A 17,990-nucleotide genomic window follows, 5' to 3' on the forward strand; every position below is an offset into this window, starting at 1 on the left:
AATAAACTCTCGGGCTCTGGTTTCTCTTGGGGGTTTTTGGGGGTTTTTTTTACTATTTGTGTGTCTCTGCATGTCCTACATACATTTTCAGGTGAAAAGCTGCTCAGAATGCAAATTTTGGGAGGTTTGGCAAATATAATCATCTGAATTTGGCCAAAAGGAGTTTCTTTGACAGTCACTGATATGATTTGAAGATAATCATTATTTACATCGTATCTGGGCACCTGTATTGCAACTTAATTAGCTTAAAACACAAACCACCGCAATAAAGTTACTCACATATATGTAATACTGGACCACCTATTCTGGTTTTGCTCTGTGGAATCCTTAAGCACTTGGTTTATGTTCCTACTGAATCTTCTTTTAGCAACAAATATGACTTGACTGTCCTAGGGTCCAACTCTAACCCATAATCTGATCAGCAAAAGGAACTCAAAAGCTTCACCAGCATTACCTAGTTGATCTGTATTCACTATGCCTCGTTAACAGCAGCTTCTACTAGGCAAATGCTGCAAACAGGTATAGTTGGTGTACGCTGAAAATTGTATTTCAGCACTGTTAAAGCATCACCAAAACCAGGTCTGGCTGCACCTGGCAGTTTTCAGCAGGAGAGACCCGCTGTTGACAGCCAACTTGTCTGCCTAGTACAGTCACTGCCAAGGATGCTAAGTCTAGACCACAGATAATGTGAGATTTGAGGATTACATACTCAGAAGTTGTTAGACCATTTGAGGCTTAGCTAGACTCTGAAACTTGCCTGTTTTGGATTAAGTGTCATTAATGTAGTTACTGTAACTAGCTAATAACAGCATTCCGTACTGCCTTTAGCACAGAGCTTTTCATCATAGCCCTGGACTGACAGAGGCTAGATAATGGAATTAGAGCAACGATGCCTGACGGATTTTTTTGTTGTTGTTGTTTGCTTGCTTGTTATAAGAAAACCAGTTAAGTTCCATGTATAGTTACTTTGTGAAATTAAGTGCTCAGGACTGAATTCTGCAATTCATGTGTGAAGAACTTTATGGTAAAATGTGGCATTCACTTCAGTTTCCATGTCTGCCTTGTAGGATGCATTGGTAAGTCTGATCTTCACTGGCATAGGGTTTTCTTGATACCAGTAGTGTGATCTCCAGTTAGTGTTAGTCTTCTGGATACTCTCTCAAATGTATATTTGCTAATAAATGCAACTGAAGTGTTATCATTGTAGTAGCAGCACTCGGTTTTACATATGATCATCAGTGATTGCTGTACTGTACCAGTGGCTTCTTTTATCCTTTGCTGTCTCTGGTGGTAGGCAATACTAGACTCTACTTCCTCTTCAGTTTTAAATTAATTTCTTCTGTCTAATTAAATGCCCTCTTTGTTACAGGGAGGTGAAAAGAGGCTGCTCATCAATTTGTTAAATCTTATTTCTCTTCCTAAAGCACATACTTGTTTTTACAGAGAAGCTCCTTCTAGACTATTAATCTCTTCTTTTATTTTATCACTTTTCCTATTTCCTACCATTTAAGAAGGATACTAGTGCTGGATTATTATATTTGGGTTTTGATACGGTGGTGTTTAACAGCAATGCCCTCTGACATAGTATACGTACTCCTTGTCTGCTATAGTAGTTCCAAAGAGCAAAGGGTAGCTGGAGGTTTCCATGCTTCTTATGCCAAAGTCTCTGAAATACGCAGCGTGAATCCTTGTAACAGCAGCTTGAACACTTGAGATTTTGTGCAGTTTCTGGGGAAAACCAGTCTTGAGCCTTCCCAGGATGTAGAATATTTCTAGGTACATTGCAATTCTAGTGCAAAATTTTCTTTATTGTGGAGAAAATACTCCTATTGTCTGTGACACCTCCTTGTATAACTGTAGGCAATGCTTTTCACAGTCCTTTCTAGTAACTTTCAATGCAGAGAAGAAATGTTCTTGATTCTTCCTTCCACCAACTGTTAATACAGAAACATAGAATGAGCATTTGTTTTTAGTGTCAAATCTGCAGCATCTTGACACACTTTGTGGATTTTTAACTTAACAAAGTCACTTCTAGAGTGATTTGCAGCAGATTTGCGTAGTAATTGGAGTGGGCCAGGGTTATTTAGAAATATTATTGCTCTCTTACAAGCTAATCCCGCAATATGCATTCCTGTAGTCCACAGCAATAAGACTGTAACTGAATGTTCAGCGTATCAGCTATTGGCCTGTAATCATCACTGCCCTCAAAACAGACGTATCCTGTTCTGATATTTGTCCAAGGATGTATCTTCCCTTTTTTGAAAAAGCAGACAAATTCAATGTAATGTTCAGTGGCTTCAGAAAACTTCTCAATTTCACTCTGCAGTTTTGTTTTCTACTTCTTGTCTTTTGTATGTTACCTCTATCTACAAAATACTTAATAGTTCTGTTCATTAAAGAAAATTAGTCCCTTTGGTACCACTGAGCACACATGGGCTTAGTCAGTGGTTACCTACTAATGTAAGAAATAGGGCAACTTTGATAAGGTCTTTAATCTAGGACTTCAGTGGCCTGTTTCCTAGCACTACTGTAGACTTGCTGAGTGAACTGCAGCAAGCTGCTCTGCTCTCTGTTTTACCTGACTGAATAGGAGGAGGAGTACTAATCATAAACATGAGACATTCAGGCAGATTCAGCTGCCAGACTTCTGGGAAAAGTTAAATTTAAGTGGTTCTCTCAGTTAAAAGCAGTTGTGTATTTTTATGTGCACACTAAGACTGCAAATTGTTTCTTAGCAAGTCTTGCCTGGACTAGCTGCATTTATGTTGGAATTTTTTTTTTTTTGTTTAAATGACCTCTAAGCAGTTCAGAGATGAAAGTTGTTATATGCTGAGCTGTGAAACATAACCTTTTCAATATCTTCCTCTTTCCCCTTCTGATTCAGGGCTGTCTGATTTTGAGTGATGAACTGAATCATGCATCACTAGTGCTCGGAGCAAGACTGTCAGGAGCAACTATTCGAATCTTTAAGCACAACAGTAAGTATCAGAAGGTGCACTCTGACTTTCTGCAGATGGTATAGATCAGATGCAATCTTTTCTATCTTCTAATAGTTGGAAATACCATTTCATGCAAGGAGATCAATTGCTGGTTACCTGAAAGGTCAGAAGACTGCTGCTACTGAGAATTTAATCATCCTGAATTGGTTATTTTTTTTCTGTGTTCAGTCTCAACCTATAACATTTTTATCCTGAAGCTGTTCCAGCTTACATCTTCTGCATATGAAGAGGAACATGCTGCCCTTTGCCAAGTATAGGGGCACTAGTGTTTTAACATGACTTCTTGTTACTTGGATAGGTCAGCATGGTTAGACTATTCTAACAGTCAGTGTCACATAGTAATGCGATCTTGAAGTGGTCTGGATTACAGTTTGGGGGATCAGAAAGTTTAATTTTAGGACCAGTTGCTGACATGATCCTACAGTAACAAAAGCTTACAAATGCAGATGTTCTAGCTAAACTAGACAGCCATGCATTGGTACAATGTAGTACAAAAGGAATTTTGGGGATGTGAAGCATAGATTAATTTCACTGAGTTACTTGCTTTAAGTATTTGTTTCCGAATTTTCACTTTGCTAGTTTCAGCTTCTTCCAGAGGAGGTATTTAGAATAAGAATTTTCAGATTAAAAATCCTTCTCTTATTCTCAGTGAAAGAGGTACCTGGTTGTCCTTGATTAGTAAAGCTACTACCTTCATCTTCAGCCACTCCTAATACTCTTTATAGTATCAATCTCTGAGATCATGATACTCTTGCTCTCTTTGAAGTGTGTGGTGGTGACAGCAAATCTTGGGTGGCTGCATTTATTTTCCTGTCTTTGTCCTGCTTGATAGTGGATTCTCTGGTGTGCCTACACTTTCTTTTGTGTTCTCTCTTTCTTGTTCTCTATCATTTTAATAACTTTCTTTACAAAAGTGTAGAGCTTACTGTAGCATTCAGGTTTTTTTTTTTCCCTTTAATTCTTCATAAATCTTGATTGCTGGGCAAGATCACAAAAGCTTTACATTCAATTTCTGCATTTGTATTGACATACTTCTGAACATTGCATCCAGTTCCAAAATTTCAGAGAAAACTAGTGACAAACATAGTTCTGGGTATGAGGAGAAGGACTTAGAAGCTCTGGTGTGATGCGACAAACTAGCAATGGTGAGATTGTGGGATATTTTAGAAGCCTTATAGATGATGATAATCTGTGAAAGAGAATGGAGTGGCAGATTAGAATCGAAAGGCAAAATGCAAGCAATGATCTTGGGCTGTCAGGATGATGTTCAGTTCATAGTTATGTATGTGTTCTCAGTCCTACTCTTGTTATACTCTATGCTGCCTTAGTTAACTTCATTTTCCTGAGATGTTAATGGCTTCATTCATATTCTGCTTTTTAGAAATTATGGGGAAAAAGTGAAAATTCCCCCTTAAAATTTTTGTTCAATGTTTTCATTTTTTTCCTACATCATTCTGCAGTTTGTCCTTTTTATTAAGGTCAGACCTAGTTCCCCGTCTTTCCCTCTTTCTTGAGAGATCAGAGCAGAAGCTTGTATTACATTGTTCTGCCTAACTGCACTAAACTTCTCCTTTCTTCCTTGAGAGATTTGTTGGAGGCAGGAACGCCACTGCTGACTTACTCATCTTTGTCTTTTTCTGAACATTAGCTGTCTCTTAACAGTCTATTAACTGACCTATCTTGCTGTATAATTTCTAGTCTAGTTCGGGAGCTTCTCTTGCTGAGGCAATGCCCTAGTCTACCAACCTTCTTTTCCATGGTTGGTTGTGCTCTTTTTCATGCCCTAGTGTTTATATCTGTCTCTTGCTCAGCGCTTTAGCTGTTATGGTTTGCTTACTCCCATCTCCACTACTTTCTTCAGGTTTTTTTTTTTCAGGACTGATTTCATGTGTATTTGTTTGCTCCCATTAGTCAGGTCTCCTAGGATCATGTCAAGTGTTGGCAGCCAAAGCTAGTAAGGTTTCAGAATACATCACTACTAACAGCTTCATTTGGCTAGTTTCTGATATGCTGAGCACTGTCCTCTTTTGTACACTGGTGGTTCTTTTTTCTTCCTTTTCTGTTTTTGGTTTAGTATCTTCCTATTCCATGCCTCCAGTCCCTTCAATTTTAAACAAAGTACACTTGCTCCCCTTCTTGTCCTGCACTTTGGTCTATCTTTAGTTGATTGTACTTGAGCTAACTTGCTTGTTCTTTTTTTGAGTTATTTCTATCCACAAGGACATGCTTACTACCTAAATTGCTTTCTCTTTTCCTCACAATGAGATACCTTCTTCTTTTCTTATTTTTTTTTCCCCCTTCCTTGTTTGCTGTTTGTGCCTAATGCTCTAGCTTGTGCTTTTAGCTTAGGTGATGGAATTCTTCCTCAGAGTTCATACAGTGACCCATTCCTTTTAATCTCATCTGTGGGCCCTCAGCTAGAGGAAGCCCATGCTTATTGACTTATGTATGGTCTGTCCTCCACATTGGAACAATTTTTGCGTTTCTGGAGTATTGGTGTCTTTAGTCATGTCAAAGCTCAAGCTAGTAGCTGTTTTGGTACCATTTAACAGTAATTTCTGGTGCAGATATGCAAAGCCTGGAGAAGCTGCTCAAAGATGCTATTGTGCATGGGCAACCTCGTACACGGAGGCCCTGGAAAAAAATTCTTATCTTGGTGGAAGGAATATACAGGTACAAACTATTCTTTATATTCCTAAGACCCTCCACAGGAGATCTAGCTGCTTAGTATTTGGGTTCCTTTGCCAAATCAAACTATGGATATTATCACTTCATAGTTATTTCATTAATTTCATCGGCGAATTAAATTGAGCTATGTATGTCTCACATCCTGGACTTTCTGTTGCTAGTACTGTAGGTGAACCTGGTGTTATCACAATGCTTCCCACATCCTGATTAGATTGTAGAAATTAGTTAATCTAAACTGATTATTTACTTCAGAACTGAGGTCTTAAATTGCTTGTCCATTCCATTCTTTCTGTGCTCACTAGATGATGCTAGTGTGAATGGAATTGTGCAAACTCAATGCTTTTGCTGAGAGTGAGTAGGAGCATGTAGTAAGCTTAGCTGTGTTAGGCATTTAAATCATGGTGACTTTCAGCACAAAATGGAGCATTTTGGAGTGCTACTAATGAAAGCCTAGTCAGTTCTTAAACTTAAAAACAACAGGTAAGTAGATGTCAGATCAGAATACTGACATTAGGGTGGAAGTAAAAATGAGATAATTAATTTATAAAATTGTCACTGAACATATTCCTTTGCCTTAACTTACTGTTGCTGCTACTATTTAGTCTGTATGTCAGCATCCCAGAGATGTTAAATGGGTAGAAAGTAGAGCTCTGGGCCCCAGGTGCAAGGAGGAGTTACCTTTCATCTTTCTGTAGAACACAATGTGTCTAGCAAATTCCATGTGTTCATAATTACTGAAAGAGTGAAGAAAAGAAAGCTTAGTGACTTTAGGCTCGATAAGGAGGCCCCAACCATTAAATCAACTTACACTGAATTTCTGTTTCTCAACAGTATGGAGGGATCTATAGTCCGTTTGCCTGAAGTGATTGCCCTTAAGAAGAAGTACAAATCCTATCTGTACCTTGATGAGGCTCATAGTATAGGTGCCCTGGGTCCCAGTGGCCGGGGTGTAGTGGAGTATTTTGGACTCAGTCCAGAAGATGTGGATGTTATGATGGGAACATTCACCAAAAGCTTTGGAGCTGCTGGAGGATACATTGGGGGCAAGAAGGTAAAAAGCTGGGAATGAAACAGTTTCAGGCTGGTGGTGGAGTCCTTCACTAAGCATTTCAAAGTTGATCTATTTCAAGTAGCCTGCTTTATCCATTTGTTTCATAATCTTACATACTGTCTAGTATAGTGAAAGTGTGTGCAACGCAGAAGAGTCTAGTCTAGTAAAATACCCCATAATTGTATAGTTCTCGCATGTCAGCGATGATATCAGTTTGCAGAATGTACAGTACTGGTGTAATGCCCTTTTGGGAACTGCTAGGAGCCAGGAAGGCAGGGATTTCTTATTGTTACTTTTAATGAGACTTGCAAGAAAAATTACAAAAGCTGAAGCTTTTCAGCCTGTTTGGAGGAAAATCCCCTTCTTAGGTTAGTCTGGTAGAATTGATATGTTTGCTTTCTAAAAAGACACTTCTTCCCTTTTTGTTTGGGTTTTTTGGGTTTTTTGATTGGGTGGGTGTTGGTGGGGGTGTGTGTTTGTTTGGCTGCTGACTCTATTTTATTGGAAAGTACTGCTAGAAAGTGTTGCCCTTGTCAAACTTCTCCTTTTGAGAGGGATAGTGTAAATAACTGCATGTGTCCCCTTTCTCATATTCTCAAATATATCTCACAGATCAGGCTTCCAAGCTTTATTTGAGAGTAAAATTCTACCATTTTCCTACCAGGACAGTAATTTTTTAGATACTAATAGTGACAACTACTTCAGCCTATCCAAATGAAGATGGCACTTGCAGATGTTCCTCTTGAGGAGTTTACTAGAGTTGGATTAAAATTACTCTGACATCTTCCCCAAAAGAAAGCACCATATTAGTCTTTTTCCAAAGGTAGTGAGCTAGTGGGATTAACTCCCTTGACGTAAGGTGAAGCAGCTAAGAGTCCTTTGCAACTTTTTTTTGGCTACTGTTTGAGGGATTGCTTCAGAGGTAAAAGGCCTTAAATCTTCTTACCTAGTTTATTTCAAAGTCCCATTACAACTTCCTTTCACTTAACTGTGACTCCAGGCAGATGCAACGTAAAATTGAACACTTCCACATATTTCTAGAATATGTTCCCAGCTTGTACTATCTACAGGGCCATCATGGTTAGTTTTATGGTAGCAGAAGACACAATCTGTCCTGGCGTTCATACTGGTCTTTATAATATTTTGCTGGAGTGGTCTGGCTATTTTAGAGTGGTTTTGTTACCGTTAACAAGCAGCAGCCTAGATCTATGGTGTGTTGGTCCTCTGTTCCTATATGACCTGCTTTTGCCCTCTAACAAATGTAGCAGGTGTGTTTGACTGGGAAATGCAGGAGGGGTAGGCTGAGGTTCTGGCACTCTTAAATTACACCTGCTAGTTATTGTGCTGATAAATGGGAGAAAATATTTTGTGACCTATTCCCCTGTTTTGTGGGGAAACAATTAAACTGAGCATGATACACAAGCACCTATGAATCCTGCTCCCCGCTATTTCATTTGTTTTATACTCCCACTGTTAGAATAAACAGTGAAACACAGAATAAACAGTGAAACCCTTTTGAAACACAGCCTGTGCACAGCTTGAGTAATGCAAACACCTTGCTGCAATCCAATGCTGGTGGTGTTAGCTAAACAAGCCTGTTGTAGGCATTTGTCTTTGATCAACACACCTGCTTGCCCTATGACATAATTATGGGTTGTTATGATCCCACTGTTTGCTTTTCAACTGTTTATTACTTGTACCGTAAAATCAGTCCTTGAGATACCTGTTCTCTTCCAGGACATTCTGAAAGAGGTTTCTTGTAGTGGCCCATTTTATTGTGTGATTAAGACATGACAATGAAGTGTTTCTCTGAGTGCTGGGAAGGCAATGTCTGATGCCTCTTGTGTTTTGCTAGGAACTGATTGATTATCTCAGGACATACTCTCACAGTGCTGTGTATGCAACATCACTGTCACCTCCTGTTGTGGAGCAAATCATCACCTCCATGAAGTGCATTATGGGTGAAGATGGTACAACTGTTGGTGAGTCTTTCTAACAGTAAGCATGTGGAAGGGGGAAGCCAAACAGAGCTGCTTTATCACTTTGACAGATAACTCATTCAGTGGGCACATTCATCTTTATCTGTTGGTACACGTAGACTTGGAATTTCTGGAGTAATAAACCAATTTACTATCCTACTTGGCAGAGCAGCCTAATAACAGCATAAGGAATTTCCAGCTAGAGGTAAGTCATCTTAGTCTTATCTAAGACGCAGTATTGTCTTGTATTGATTTTTGTTATGTGTCTAGCTTTTCTAGCCTCCTTTCTCTTCCCCGTTGTCTGTCCTTTGTTGTTTGCCTCACTCTTTAGATTGCTTTCAGAATATTTCGCTGTGTATCTTTTACAGTCTTGTGTGCTAGTTACTGCAGGGGCAATGCCTTTGATTTTCATCTTTAGTATAATTCGATGTTTGCACCTCAATTAAAGTAAACATGGGAATGTTTCTGAAATCCCTTTTTACTTGGGAAGCTAAAGGCGGTTTTCAAGATCAGTAGACTTAATCCATCAGGAAAAGTAATTCAGCATATTCGTTTTTATTGTCTTAGTTTTCCTTTTTCATTATAAAAGTAAGAAAGGGGAAATCTGTACTAGTCTCGACATTTAAAGTCAAAACCACAAATTCTCATGTCTCATTTGCCTAGTAAGTAGCAGCTTCCTTCAGTTATAGCATGAAGTAAGTAGTTTGCACTTGTGATGTGTAAGCTGCCTTGAAACTGAAATGGTACTGCACTTTGCATGTAGGGTGCTTTCTCTCTTCACGAGTAATTAAGAAGTTGTGAGGAGCTCACACAGGATGACAGTGTATTTTGCTGAGGATCTGTCAGTGATGTTCAGTTCAGAGGCTTTTAGAATTCAAACTGCAGAATATATTTAGTTATGGGAGTTTCAGGCATCTGGCCACGAGGTGGTAGTGTATACTGAAGAACTGTTTGCTTTTGAACATGGGTCATCTGACCAACTAACCTAACAGATAGTTCCTGCAGTGAAAAAACTCGCTGGAGAAATTACTTAAGAATTTTTCTGTTGTAACAGGTTCCATGTGGTTTGCTTACATTATCTGAGAACAGAGTTAAGTGCCAGCAATTGGTGTCGGTCGTAGCTCAATAGACAAGTCATCACTGAGGCAGATACAGCCAGGTAGCAGCGTGTATCTGTGCTAGTATTGGGTGCTTCCGAGTGGTCCATGTGAGATACCTGTACCAGCCAAGAGTTGTCCCCAGTGCTGCTCTTGAGAATAGATATTAACCATTCAAACTACTTGAAAAGTTGTGCAAAGGGTCTGGGTCTTGCTGTTGTCTTAAAAGTGACTGTTTGAGCTCTTTCTAGCTGATGAGTTGCCAACAGTCTGTGGTCTGCTCAGGCGTTGCTTGTGTTGGGTTTCTTCCAGTATCTGTTTTGCTTAATGAGTGGGAAGCAAGGAATGTGTAACCGATTTCTGTTTGCAGTATTCAAACTAAGGCATTTTTGCCCCTTTCTGAGGTTACAGCATGGTATTTGTTCAAGCCAGGAGAATGGAAGCAACTTCTACTCCAGACTGTTCTCCTGCCGTCATGGCAGCAAAATCCATCAGAGCTGAAAGGTGAATGAGATCAGGAACCAATTTGGCAAAAATAGAAACTCAAAAGTTTTTTGTTGTAGTGTTGCTTAAAATGCATGTCAGGCTACATTCTGCTAATTTGGTGCTAAGGAGTACCAGAATTCCTAGCCACTCCTATTGAGGGAAAAAAAGCAGTTTTGGTGTTGGAAAGCTGTATCATTTCAAAGAAGCCTCTGTACATCTGATTTCTATACAAACTGTAGCGCTTTTCGGAAGTGCTGGATATAACAGCTGGATAGCCAAAGTCCTGTCCGCTCATACTCGGCAAGGATTTCTCAGCTACAGGTCTTGTGAAAGTGTTACAGGCTTTCTAAGCATCTAAGTCAGCCTTCAGCTAGGATAAGCACCTCATAGGATGATCCCTGCATGAAAGTGTTTTTCTGCACAGTGCTGTTTCCCAGTGATGCATTTTTTTAATTGCCTTAAGGCTTTAGAGATACTGTTACTTTGCAGGCATTTTCTGTGGATGAAGTTGGCAAAAGTTCAACTGGGTGAATTGAGTGGCTGCTTAGTGATAGGATGACAAAGTTTTTTCCTTGTTTAAGGGCTTTGGTTTGGATTCTGTGCAATTAAGGGTGGGGCTCTGGAGGACCACTGCCTGCGGTTGGTTTGACTACGAAAAAATGCGGGGTAGAGTGGTGCTGGTAAGAGTTGTTAACTGTGGAAGACAAGCGGAGAAATAGTGTTAAACTGTGTCACTCATAAGCACCTCTGAATCAACTGTATATTACAAAAATTTCACTGCTTTTAAACTAGTCAAGCTGAACTAATGAATGAAGGAAAACTGAGTTAGGGAATGGTTTTACAAGGGCACAGGAGTTGGAGATGGAATCAGAACAGTAGATGGCTGGCTCCCAACCCTGTTTTTTTGGGCCACAGCTAAATATTTAATGGCTTCAAGAATGCTTTCTTGAAAAGAGCCTTTGTGGCTTCTTTGCCTGCCTGCTTCTGTTCACCACGCACTATTTGTAAAAGCTGCTGCCCTCCATGGCATCAAACCTTTGTGGAAATTGTGATGTCAGATTGAGATGGTCTGTAGCTGAGGAATAAGTAGTAGGAAGCAATTAGTATTTGAGGACGAAAGTGGTTTTTTGTGTATTGTTTTGCAAGAATAAGTTAATTCTCTCCTCTTGTGCTTCAGGTTATTTCTAAATCTAATGAAACACTTGGAGGCTCTAAACTTACAATATAAGGTGTTGTAGTTACTAAAACTTTACATAACTAAAAGAAGTAAATATCTCCTTTCAGATCTTTCCAGCAAGCTGCTCATGACTAAATAGGGTATTAGTAGGAGGCAGCACAGACAAAATACAGATGCTACGAAAAGCTGAATGGCTGCTTATGGAGAACATAAGATGGATGGCATGCAAATGTGCTGCCTGAATTAGTACAGTAGTTTCTTGTGTCTTGACTTCTGTTCAAACTAATCTGTTAATTCTCTGTACTGTTTATGCATGTAAGTGACTAGCAAGTCTCCATCTCTCTGAAGACAATTATGGGAATATAATTATATATGAATACAAGTATATTACTTGCTCCTTCATCCCAACAGCAAAAAAAAACACTTCAACAACCAAAGCGATGGCAGAGCCATGTTTATGGGTTCTTGGTAGTGATGCTTCCAGTACTGCTTCTGAAACTCCTCTACATTATTAGCTCAATGCTGTATGTCTGTCCTATTTTATTTTGCATTACTTGTCTTGCATATAATTGGCTAGAAGACCATCATGTGGTCTTAAACAAAACATTTGATTTGTGATCACTTTGAGAATTTCTTCAAAGGAACAGTTGTTCTCAAAAGTGGTGAACTTGAGCACGTAGATGTCCTCAGAGAACTCCAGTGACAATGTACATGGGTATCTCACATATCATCACATTTGGCTTTGATATATAGTTGAGCAAGGTGAGTAGGAGAGATGGAGAAGGCTTCCTTCTGCATATGCAAATTTTTGGAACTTTTTTCCCAATTCAAAGTCACTATGGTTGGAATCGTTGATGAGCAAGTGTTGCAGATGCTTGTGAGCAGTTCAGTGGATGCTGCTCTTTATCTCTGTTCAGCCACAAAGATGAATGAACTTCAGATAGTTTTGTGGATAAAGGGGCTTTTTTAAACAATAATACACAATAAGCAGACTTTCTGGGGTCATAGTATACATGAAGATGGCAAATTGATTCCTGGAACGCAGTTCTGGAAACTTGTAGTGTAGAGCCACTTGATTCTTGCTGTTATGTGGTGTCTGGGTTATTTAAATTGACTGTAGGAAAAATGAGGCAGCTTGGTGCTTGTCCTGGTAAATAAGACATTGTTGAGCCTTATGATATTAAGTACTTAACCTGTCTCGGTGAGTTTTTCAGCATCAATGATTTGGTTTGAGTTGAAAGCTGGATTTTTTGCCATTACAATCTCACTATAGTGGACTGGGAATCCAGTCAGCTCCTTTCTGCCATTTGCATAAGAGCTAGTGATATATCTGTGCAACTGGAGTTCTGTTAGCACTCTTGGTGTTCAGGACCCAGCCTGTTTGTTGCCCTGATAACATCACTAGGGGCAAGTGGAAGAAAAATCATAAAGTAACCCAACTGAGGTGTGGGCAAATCAAAACATGCAAGGTGAAACCAGTCTAGAACTGGTTAACCTCTTTCAGAGATGAAACTTAGTTTGCTCTCCTGTGCATTAAAAACTGAAGGTGAGCCTTAGATCCAGGAGTGTTTTAAGCTTGAATTAAAGCTGGCAGTGTTAATGGCTTGTACAAGAGGTGAACTACTTCCTTCCAAGGACTTTAACTCAGTAATAGTAATTATACATATTGATGTTTATAACTAGTTTACTGCCTTCCATCTCAGTTTCAGGAGGCAAATATCCCACACCCAATCACAGCGCCATACATAGTGTGTATAGAATAAGTTGTGGATAGACCTAACCTAAGATGGCACTTAAATTTTGAATGAACATTGTCTTGACACTGTATAGAAACAAAGGATTATTATTCTACCTAACTCTGTGCCAAACAATGGAGGTGGTAGTTGCATAGGCCATCCCAGCTGCTAAACTATTAGAAATGAGTAACTAACCTTTGAAGGCTAGTCAGTTAGCTCCATATAGTTTGTTTGGTATTTGTTTCATCTGAGCACCTTAGTTGTGAAGAGCTAGTAGTTGATTACATCTAGTCAGAAGAAACCTTAAAAAAAAAAAAAATTCTAGTCTTGCCGCTGCTGTGTGCAACAAACTTGAGTGAGTTAAATCAGAAATGGTAGTTAAACCAATTATAGCCAAAGGGAATAAGAATGTACAGCTGTGTTGGCAGAGAACTGAACCTGAGCTGTTGAGAAGACAGGACTGTTGCTATACTGTTAATATGCACAGGGAGAAGCATGCTGGAAACAAAACTAAGCTTGGTCTGCTTAAATTCTAGAGGAGAAAAGACTGCAATTAGTATTTTAACCTCCATGTGGTTAATCAGGCCCTCAAATGAAGATATGACCTCAGCAGTGCAATCAGTAGGTTTCTTAAAGTTGGACATTTTGTAAAATTCCCTTTTTCTTTCCAAAGACAAGCCAGAAGTATATGCAAGTATAAAGTATAAGCAGTAATGAAGGAATAGCCCATGTTACATCACTTGGAACTGAATTTTAAGTAGCTTACAGTATATTTATAAATTGAGTTTGTACCTTGCCATTGTTAGCAGTAGATCCACAAATGGAAGCAGTGGCTGCTGTTGTACTTGAAAGGGGAAATAAATACTCCTTGTGCAGGATGAAGTTGCAAACATTCAATTAGCATTAAAATCGGTTCATTTGAATTTCTTCCAATAATGCACTTGTTAATGAGGTGTTAAATTATCACCTTGGGAACCCGGGGACCAGTCAAAACTAATTTGAGCAAAGTGAAAACTTTTTTTGTTGCTGCCCTTTAGAATCTCAAGCTGAGCTGGGAAACTGTTGGAAAAACAAATACTCTGGGGGTCATAAAGAGAGTTTCCTGCTTCTCTCCAGGGGACTAACAGTTTTAAACATCACACTCTGTATTTGTGCTTCCAGCTGGGGATCTTTTAAATCCAGCTTGTTGCTACACCCCTACCTCCCTCCCACGGAGCATGGCAAGCCTCCAGAAAAATTACTTTAACCTGGGCTGGGCAGGGGAAATCTTTCAGCCTTTGGTGCTTTGAAGAGTGCTTACAGACGTTAGCAGAGCTGTACCCTTTGTGTTGTGCGTTGGAATGTGAGAATTCTTCAGTGCCTCTTCTTTTGGACTTTAATCAACATTGTGGTGTTTGTGCAAGAACTTGTAAACCTTTACAACTGTACACTTGTTTTGTTCTCATAACATTCTGGTTCTTGCTATTTCTGTTCAGGTGTGAGCTGTCATCCTATATCTTCATAGCCTAAACACTGATCTGTCGTAGCAGAAATGCAACTGGAAGTATGCCTTTGAAGTAATTTCATTTTTCTTAATTTCTTACACTACCTTTGGCTTAAAACCTGTGGCTTGCTTTTTACTCTCAAAATAGCACTCGAGGTGCCACATTTTTACAGAATGTTTGTGTGCAGCTTCAGCATCACTTTCTCCAAAGGAGAAAATCCTGGGTAGCAGCTTGCTAGCATATAGTGTTAGCAATAGCGTGACTAAAATGCTTGTAAGTCATCAGTATGAATGTTAAGGTAAAGCATTTGAACGGGAGTAGTCACAAATGAGGTGATGTGCACTCTGTCTTTGGGTTAGTGTGAAATCCAGTTCATGGTTCCTGGTGTGAACATGATTTACTAGAGCAGAGGTTTTCTGAAAGTACCTGAATGGCCTACAGAAGCATCACTTCCTATCGTCAGCCCTGGCAACTGCAGCAGTTTTCTACATGGAAAAATTAATACTAGTAGTACAATAGTGTCTGCAGTGTACAGACACATGGCAAAATTTCATTCTATGAAGTGCATATAGTGTAAATGTTTCTAGCTTCTTTGGAAACAAGCAACAGCCTGTAACTGAAGCCCTTTCTGAGGGCTGTGTGCAGGTGTATTAGGCTATATGGGACTCACAGACCAGTTGAACTACTGTCCTTGCCTACTTTAGCAGGTTCTGATGTAAAATGTCATAGGCACCAGGTCAACTTATGCTATTTCACATCAATGCAATTGATCTACCACAAATTCCCAAACATGGACAATCTTGACAATCTACAATGTGTACTTTATTCCTACTAGTGTGCAGATGTTTGCTAATGTCCCAGAATTAATAAACTTCCTTAGATAGTACAGATTTAATCTTTGAAGGAAGAAGCTGCTTGAAAACTGCATGCCAGTTAATGTATTTTGAGAGCATATGGCCAGTGGAGAGATTTTAGACTATTTCAAATGAGATTGTGCAGGTTCTGTTGCAGTCTAGCTTCAACAGCAGGGTTTAGCTCAAGACCAAGTGGCTTGTCAAGAACGGGATAAATCAACCTGTAGAGCTTCTTGCTGCCATGGGTAAGCTTCTGTTAATGCTCATGTTATTGCCTAATTGTTGCGTAGTGGAAAAGTTGTGGTTACAAGGCTGTCTGCGTGGGGGAAGATGTATTACAGAGCATGCTTCTCAAGTTCATGTTGGCTAGCAGCTCCTAAGATTTCTTAACGGTTTGTCTATGGACAATGAGATTTAAAAAAAAAAAAAAAAGGCAAGCCAAGAAAATACTTCTGAAGCTTCTTAAGACTTTCAAGCTTGCTTTCCTACTGGTCAGCTTATTTTATTGTGTAAGTGTGTCACCAAACTCAGGCCCCAAATGGACAGTGGAGAATTCATTTGCCCTACAACTAGCATCTCCAGAATGAAGTACTTTGTGCATACAGATGTGATACTCTTGCAGAATATCTGTCTGTACCAAGAGCTGGAAGCAGACTGTTTAGTACCTCCAAAATTTACTGAAAATAGCTTGTCTTTTCTAGGGTTATTGCTATATTCCTGACAAGTAACTTTTTGTTCAGGACCTGGCATTGTAGAGACAATTGTGGGTTTTATATGCACAGCTTTGATCTTTCCAGGATCCTTGGAAAATAGAGGTGTGCAGCAAAAACAAGTCTATAAAAGTTGCAGCAGAGACAAGGCCTCCAGGGTTTGGGCCTTTTCAGGCACGAAGCCTACTCTTCTACCTCGCTGCAGTTCCAGGTGGCAGGCTACCAGGAGCTGCTTGCCAAATACAACTTAGTAACATGGGAAAGCTCAACACCCTTCCTGTTGAAATTATTGCAGTTTTAGGGTAAATCTGAGCGCACAGTGGAGAAGGACAAGTATGGCTGTTACAGCAGATATACAGGCAGATGTGGGCAGGTTTGCCATGGTGGCAAATTCGCAGGGTGTATCTTATAATGAGATGAACCTCTTAGCTATAAGCATCTTTGATGTCAAAGGAGAAACTTGAGATGTTGTACAAGACCTCTTATGAGAATGGATCAAGGTCTTCACAAAAAGATGTATGAAGACTGCATTCTGTGAAAGATTAAGGTACTACCTTCTCAGTGACTTTATAAATTTTTCTATTTAAAAAAGCAAACAAACCCAAACCAACTCCTTCAGAGTGGAAATTTTTAATTTTAGGACACATTAGTAAAAAGCATATACATACTTGCAGCATCCTGTCTCTTCCATTGCTCCTTGTGTTAGGTAGGTGAAATCTCTAGCAAATATTGGGAGGTATATCAAAGTCATGTCGAGAGACAAAGAGATCTTTGGAAACTACTGTGCTCCATTCCATGAGGTCCCATTTAGTACCACTGAGGAAAAGTAGGTTTTTAGCACTATTCTGTTCACTCTCCGTATCCCTTAAGGGGTCCTCCTATCACGAAATTTTTAGTAGAAGGTAGTCTGTCTGCCAGTTTTTTTCTGGATTTTCAGAGTAAGTGCTAACATAAGGATGAAATACTTCTCATAGTACCTTATGGTATCAGTTACTGGTCAAAGCTTACTTCTGTGTAGGACGTCATTATTACAGAATCACAGAATCACAGAATCACTAGGTTGGAAAGGACCTTTAAGATCATCAAGTCCAACCATTAATCCAGAACCACCATGTCCCCTAAACCATGTCCTGAAGCGCCACATCCACACGTTTTTTGAACACTTCCAGGGATGGCGACTCCACCACCTCCCTGGGCAGCCTGTTCCAATGCCTGACCACCCTCTCAGTGAAGAAATTTTTCCTAATATCCAATCTAAACCTCCCCTGGCGCAACTTGAGGCCATTTCCTCTCGTCCTATCACTAGTTACTTGGGAGAAGAGACCAACACCCTCATCGCCACAACCCCCTTTCAGGTAGTTGTAGAGAGCGATAAGGTCTCCCCTCAGCCTCCTCTTCTCCAGACTAAACAACCCCAGTTCCCTCAGCCGCTCCTCATAAGACATGTGCTCCAGACCCCTCACCAGCTTCGTTGCCCTTCTCTGGACACGCTCCAGCACCAAAACATCCTTCTTGTAGTGAGGGGCCCAAAACTGAACACAGTATTCAAGGTGCGGCCTCACCAGTGCCGAGTACGGGGGCACAATCACTTCCCTACTCCTGCTGGCCACACTATTCCTGATACAGGCCAGGACGCTGTTGGCCTTCTTGGCCACCTGGGCACACTGCCGGCTCATATTCAGCCGGCTGTCAACCAGCACCCCCAGGTCCCTTTCCGCCGGGCTGCTCT

At 40.0% G+C, this 17,990-nt stretch overlaps 1 protein-coding gene across 1 annotated transcript in view; it reads left to right on the forward strand.

The window, feature by feature from the left end:
- The window catches only part of SPTLC2 (serine palmitoyltransferase long chain base subunit 2), a gene marked incomplete at both ends in the record, with an annotated part of 78,539 nt that overhangs the window by 24,640 nt on the left and 35,909 nt on the right, over nt 1–17,990 (forward strand). Inside the window, 4 exons of the mRNA XM_081999897.1 lie at nt 2,885–2,978; nt 5,567–5,672; nt 6,519–6,738; nt 8,594–8,720. Of these exons, the coding sequence (XP_081856023.1) occupies nt 2,885–2,978; nt 5,567–5,672; nt 6,519–6,738; nt 8,594–8,720 (547 nt within the window). The remainder of the gene's footprint in view (nt 1–2,884; nt 2,979–5,566; nt 5,673–6,518; nt 6,739–8,593; nt 8,721–17,990) is intronic.

The sequence above is a fragment of the Phaethon aethereus genome (genome assembly GCF_964289735.1).
Source record: "Phaethon aethereus genome assembly, chromosome: 5".
NCBI classification, from domain to species: Eukaryota; Metazoa; Chordata; class Aves; order Phaethontiformes; family Phaethontidae; genus Phaethon; species Phaethon aethereus.